The sequence below is a fragment of the Entelurus aequoreus genome, linkage group LG16 (genome assembly GCF_033978785.1).
Source record: "Entelurus aequoreus isolate RoL-2023_Sb linkage group LG16, RoL_Eaeq_v1.1, whole genome shotgun sequence".
Taxonomy (NCBI): Eukaryota; Metazoa; Chordata; class Actinopteri; order Syngnathiformes; family Syngnathidae; genus Entelurus; species Entelurus aequoreus.
The window spans coordinates 41377531-41384409 of NC_084746.1; the positions used below are offsets into that span (position 1 = coordinate 41377531).

The following is a 6879-nucleotide window of genomic DNA, read 5'->3' on the forward strand; positions in this document are numbered from 1 at the left end:
AAATGATCTAAATAGAGAGCGCATTCAATTTGGCGGGTCTATCATGAATATGCGGAATATATGCTGATCTTCAGAATGCCCACAATACAGGTTGGAGAAAATTCTATCTTAACTATTTAGCACACGCAGTGTGATTTTTATCAAGACTGAAACTGGTCTTTGGAGCTGTTTGTGTCTATATTTAGAACTTCTAGAAATATGCAAACTGGCAGTTGCGTGGAATTATCTGTGAGAAAGGAGGTGCCCGTGCTGCAGCTCTGTCCTACGTATGATTGTCAACATACCATATATTGGCTGTCGAAAATAAAAATATGGCCCCTTGTTTCCTGGGCGCCACAGCTACTGTTTTGGGTGGGGCTTTCTAGGTGGCAGGGGCCATGCTTTGACTCCCCTCCCGCACATACTATAAGTAATAATATACTAAAAATATACTATAAGTACCTACATACATACGCACATACATACAATACATACATACACACACACACACTGTACATACATTCACATGCACATTCACTGTACAAACATACGTACATACATACACACACAGTGTACATCAGGGGTCACCAACGCGGTGCCCGCGGGCACCAGGTCGCCCGTAAGGACCAGATGAGTCGCCTGCGGGCCTGTTCAAAAAAAATAAAAATAAAAATAAAAATAAATTTATTTTTTTTTAAATTAAATCTACATAGAAAAAACACAAGATACACTTTCAATCAGTGCATCAACCCAAACAACCTCCCCCATGCACACTCATCCACACCCACTCACACAAAAGGGGTTATTTCTTTCTGCTACCAATATTCTGGTTCCCACAACATACACAACACATCTGCAAGGGACACAGTCCCTGAAGCACACATGATTGTATAGGCTGCTGGTCCACTAACATTTTCATTAATTACTATTTTTTATGTAATTATTTTTATATTGTTTTACTTTCTTTTTTATCCAAGAAAATGTTTTTTATTTATTTATCTTATTTTATTTTATTTTTTAAAAAAGGGCCTTATCTTCAACAGACCAGGTTGTCAATTAAATTAGATTTGTTTAAAGGGTTTTTTAAACCAGGCCCAGTCCAGATAATGTCCAAGTCGGACTCAGCAACACACACCTTCATTCATGTACACAGAAAAAAATTAGGGAAAACAACAGATTGCATATAATTTATAAACAAAATTACATTTTCAAAATAAGCATTTATGTACAGTCCAGATTATGTCCAGGTCACTCAAATTAGGGAACACAACAACAGATATCATATAATCTATAAACATAATTATACTTTCAAAATAAGCCTTTGAGGACTTCTCATCTTTTTTTTAATGTTTTTTGGCATCATTATCGTTTTCAACCATGTAACTTTCTAAAGTTAGAAAATACTGAATAAATGTTTTAAAGAAAGTAATACTAAGTGAATATCTGTTTTTGGCCTTAAAAATAAACATTTTACCGAGTACTATAATTAATTTGACTAAATCATGATTGTCAATGAACTCTCCTAAAATAACAGAAACCACATTAAGCTTCATAAACAAACCAATCCTTAAACACATTTTTTCAACTTCCACCCAAAACAAAGACACAATATGACAATACCAAAACAAATGCAGGGTGGATTCAGGCTCCTGACAACAAAATCGGCAATCATCTGACTCTGTCATATTCCATAATTTTAACATTTTCCCTGTGGGTAAGAAGTTATAAATAATTTTAATTTGAAAATAACGATTTTGCACATTGATAGTGGTTTTATAGATTAGTTTGAATATGGCATCCCATGGCAACGGGCAGTCAAAAAAGTCCTCCCATTTTCCATTTGTGTTGTATGAGGCAGCCTTCAAAGATTTCTTTATTAAATAAAAATTATATATTTTTCTATTTATTTTAGTTCCTTTTTGCCAACTAGAATTTCTTATTAGAGGTTTACAAACTAATAATTTAGTAGTTCCATAATTAATTATTTGTTTCCATCTTTTCCCAATTACTCCAGTTAGTTGATAAAATGAAAAGCTTGAGCAAGCATCACCATACATAGCTCTAAATTGATCATACTTCATAATTTTATCATTCTCATTGATAATATCATTGACAAAAATGATTCCTCTTTCAAACATATTTTTCCAAAAGAAAGGCTTTCCATCTATTACAATATTAGAGTTCATCCATATTAACTGCTGCAAAATACCGTCTCTTTTTTCTGGCACATAAAATTGAAAACACCACTATGAGTGGATTGTTTCCTTTATGAACCCCGCCATGTTTCCCAGCAGACTCTCTGGGAGGGGATCACTTGTAAAAAAGGATACAATTTATTTTGATACAGTACATGTTTTTTGTCCAACAGGACATTTGTGTACCACTCAATGTTTAAATACATCTTTGGAACAATTGATGCTTTTAAAGACAGACACATAGCTTCCAGGTTGAGAAGTTTCAGGCCCCCATATTCATACTCTTTGTACAAAACCTTTCTTTTAATCTTTTCTGGTTTGCTGTTCCAGACAAAATCGAAGACCCTCCGCTCATAAATCTTAAAAAAGTTTTGTGATGGAGCTGGTAATGACAAAAACAAATAAATAAATTGAGGAATAATTAACGAGTTGGCAATAGACATTTTACCATACAAGGTTAGGGATTTCCCTTTCCATAATTGCATAATTTTGTCCAGCTTTCTTAGTCGATTATCATAATTTACTGAGCCTAGATCTTCCAGATTTTCTGGGACAACAACACCAAGTATGTTAACTGGTCCATCTGTCCACAAAACAGGCACTTTGCATTCCATTCGAAAGGACGTTCCCTTTAGATTTCCGATCCTTAACATTTTACATTTATCATAATTAAGCTTAAGGCCAGATTGCTGTGAAAATATGTCCAAAAGATTAAGAAGGTTCCGCAAACAATGAGGAAAAATCTTATCTTTGTGAATCAGCCTTTTCTGACATGAACTTCATCAAGAACAAACACAGAACACGCCTCACTGATGCACATCTGCAAGACTCACTCAGAGTTGCAGTGTCAAGTTACACACCAGAGTACAACACACTAGTTAACAGCATGCAATGCCAGGCTTCCCACTAACTGACAAAGAAACAGATAACATATTTGGTGTCCAGTTCAAAGTGTGACATGATTTAAAAATTTGAGAGTTTACTTTTGTATTTTACATGAGTTATTATTTGTACAAACATGGTGCAAAGTAATTCATGATTTGTTAAAAAATGTTAGTGGCTAGCTAGTTAAAATGGGATATTGTGATTTCCCAAGACTGTCTTAGAAGTGATCATTTGAAAATGTTCAATTTGAAAAATGTGCACTTAGAGAAAATATAACAAAGTGTTGCATATTGATATTTATCTGTTTCTATATATATTTATTGTGAGAAATCATTAAGATGATCAGTGTTTCCACAAAGATAAATATCATTAATTATTAATAATAACAGAGTTAAAGGTAAATTGAGCAAATTGGCTACTTCTGGCAATTTATTTAAGTGTGTATCTAACTGGTAGCCCTTCGCATTAATCAGTACCCAAGAAGTAGCCCTTGGTTTCAAAAAGGTTGGTGACCCCTGGTGTACATACATACACTCATGGATACAATCACGCTTCAGCAAACATATACATACATGTGTACACAATCACACTCATGCAATAAAAAAAAATCAGGCACACTGCAAAAGCTTAAGCTAACGTTACCATAACAATGAAAACATTAAAACCCTGCTCCTGTTCCCCCCCCTCTTTTATTTTGTAATCCAATTATTCATTACATTTATGTATTGTTGCATTTTTGTTGATAATAAAGGTAAATATAGTTATTTCTATTGGTATTATCATTAGCCACGTATACCGTATTTTTCGGAGTACAAGTCGCACCGGAGTATAAGTCGCACCTGCCGAAAATGTATAATAAAAAAGGAAAAAAACATATATAAGTCGCACTGGAGTATAAGTCGCATTTTTGGGGGAAATTTATTTGATAAAACCCAACACCAAGAATAGACATTTGAAAGGCAATTTAAAATAAATAAAGAATAGTGAACAACAGGCTGAATAAGTGTACGTTATATGACACATAAATAACCAACTGAGAACATGCCTGGTATGTTAACGTAACATATTATGGTAAGAGTCATTCAAATAACTATAACATATAGAACATGCTATACGTTTACCAAACAATCTGTCACTCCTAATCGCTAAATCCGATGAAATCTTATACGTCTAGTCTCTTACGTGAATGAGCTAAATAATATTATTTGATATTTTACGGTAATGTGTTAATAATTTCACACATAAGTCGCTCCTCAGTATAAGTCGCACCCCCGGCGAAACTATGAAAAAAACTGCGGCCTCTAGTCTTATGGTCCACCTGTCAGGCGCAGAGAAGAGCAAACGGCCGTAACAAAGGCACATCAAAAGATACCTGTATGGCGGTATTGTCTCAAATATGTACCTCTTTTTAAAATATACCGGTATTAACTGTAATACCAGTATACTGCCCAGCCCTAATTGCAATTGCATTTTTTTGCGGACGCTCGTAGTTAGTGTCAGCGTTTTCCATGGGCGCATTTTCAATGCCCTATAAAAGTGGGTTCCTTTGTAGATGCACTGCAGATTCTAAAATACACATGAAACATAATAGTCGACGGAATGTTTGAAAACATAGCAAAACGCCACAGTTAGGAGCACGATAATGTGAGTGTGCAGTAAATGAGTGTTTCCATGGTGCAAACCACGTAGTACACGCAAAAACCTCATTTAAATAAGGCGGTCTATCTACGCTAGTTGTCAATTGTACACGCAGTCATAGTAGATCATGCGCAATGCACCCATTAATAGTACACATAATTTTGTATTTTTCACACGCTGTTTAGAGCGTGGTTTTTGGATCTTCGTAAACCCCTGTCCTTAGCGGAGAAACATGTAAAGACCCTGCCGTCCAACACGGGGCAGCGTCCAACTCCCCTCCACTGTGTAATAGCCCAATAGACAGTTGCCACAATATTATTCACATAACCTGAACTGTTAGTAATTCTTTGTCTATGTGTCACCTACAGATCGAGGAGTGTGTTGTGTGCTCTGACAAAAAGGCGGCGGTGTTGTTCCAGCCCTGCGGCCACATGTGCGCTTGTGAGAGTAAGTTACAAACTTGTCATCATTGTTACCGTGGTGGTGGTAAACAGTGACGTGCAGTGAGGTTTGAGGTTGGGGAGGCACTGACCCACTAGTCAGATTTACAAACATACAGTATGATGCTAAGTCACTGACTCACAAGTCAGATTTACAAACATGACAGTAAGATGCAATGGCACTGGCTCAAAATCACAAAAACACACAGTATGATGCTAGAATAAAACATTTCAACACAATTAGCACACAATTAACACTGCAACTGCAGAGCAGACAACTTTTTGACTTGGGGGCCGCATTGGGTTAAACAATTTGGCCGGGGGTCGGGCTGTATATACAGGTATATAGATATATATTTATTCCTCGCGCACTAATTGACTGAAAGAGCGCGCACTTGCTGTGTGCTTGCCTTACACTGCGGCGCGAGCGCTATGATGTCACGTTATCGATGGGAACATTTTTTAGACAATATGATATACCTGAGTGGCTAGAAGACACAGAGAGTAACAAGCGGTGGGATTAGAAAGGACAGATTAAAAAAAAAAAAAAAAATTAAAAAATGTTGCTTGACTGCCTCCCTACAGTGTTCTGAGAAAAACATTTTAATGTTTGAGGGATACAATATTTACAAAACACAAAATAATGGTACAAGTGCTGGGGTTCTCAAACTGTGGTACGAGGGCTCCATCTATTGGTACGGCAAAAAAAATCACTTGAATAAAGTACAGTGTTGTGTTTTGCTATATTCAAACAGTGTTACTGTTCAAACTGTGTGTAATATTACAATGGCCAACAATATTAAAAATATTTAAAATATATCCTTTGCCTTGTTTTTAATGAATACTTAAGCCCACTACGCTGCTGTATTTTTATGTTGGTCATGATTGTGGTACTTGGAGAGCCAAGTTTATTTCTGAAGTGGTACTTGGTGAAAATTGTTTGAGAACCACTGTATAAGAGTAAAGAACTTGTAATTTAGGAGAAACATTTTTATAAACAGAGTAAAGGCTGTGGGAAAAAATGTTTTTTTTATTTTTTATTGTTGACATCAAACATTTATTCTGTTTTATCTCTGAAAATGTGTTGTATGCTCTAAATTTATGGCATTATTCTTGATTCCTAATTACATCTTTATACTTTAAATTTCCAGTTTGTCCCTAGCATGGTTTAGTACGTAAATGTGAGTTCTAGGTTATCCACAAAGGTGTTAACTCCACTGCCTTGCTCTTTCCAGACTGTGCCAGCCTCATGAAGAAGTGCGTACAGTGCCGGGCTGTGGTGGAACGCCGTACCCCTTTCCTGCTTTGTTGCGGAGGGAAAGGTATGGAGGATGATGCCGCAGATGATGATGATGATGATGATGATGATGATGATGATGATGATCTTAGTGAGTGAATCTTCCACACGTTCCCTTTTAATTCCTTTAAGTTTCTTTCTTTCCTTCCCCCCTTTTTGCTTCACTGCCGCCTTGTTTATGCACGTTGTATTTTTTTCTTCCTATCATCGATTTTCATCCCAATGACAAATTTGACTCGTCAATGTTTAATGTCGATTAATGCCCAATTTTCTATCTATAATAATGAATACACGTTTAGCTAACATTGGAAGTACAAAGTGTTGACTTGTTTCGACCAAATGTATCTTCCCTTAATAGCATATTATGCTAAACAGGCCATTCTATTTACCACCATCAATGTGCAGACAGTTCTCTATCTGCTACATTGCAAGTGAGTATGCAAAG

The 6879-nt window shown here is 36.1% G+C and overlaps 1 protein-coding gene across 5 annotated transcripts in view; it reads left to right on the forward strand.

Annotated features, from left to right (window-relative positions):
* Nucleotides 1-6879, forward strand: part of mib1 (MIB E3 ubiquitin protein ligase 1) — a 123512-nt gene that overhangs the window by 107006 nt on the left and 9627 nt on the right. For 3 of the 5 annotated variants that reach the window (XM_062022871.1, XM_062022873.1, XM_062022872.1), the window contains 2 exons: nt 5066-5144; nt 6373-6525. In XM_062022871.1, coding sequence (XP_061878855.1) covers nt 5066-5144; nt 6373-6525 — 232 coding nt within the window. The remainder of the gene's footprint in view (nt 1-5065; nt 5145-6372; nt 6526-6879) is intronic. The other 2 variants (XM_062022875.1, XM_062022874.1) reach the window with 1 other exon arrangement.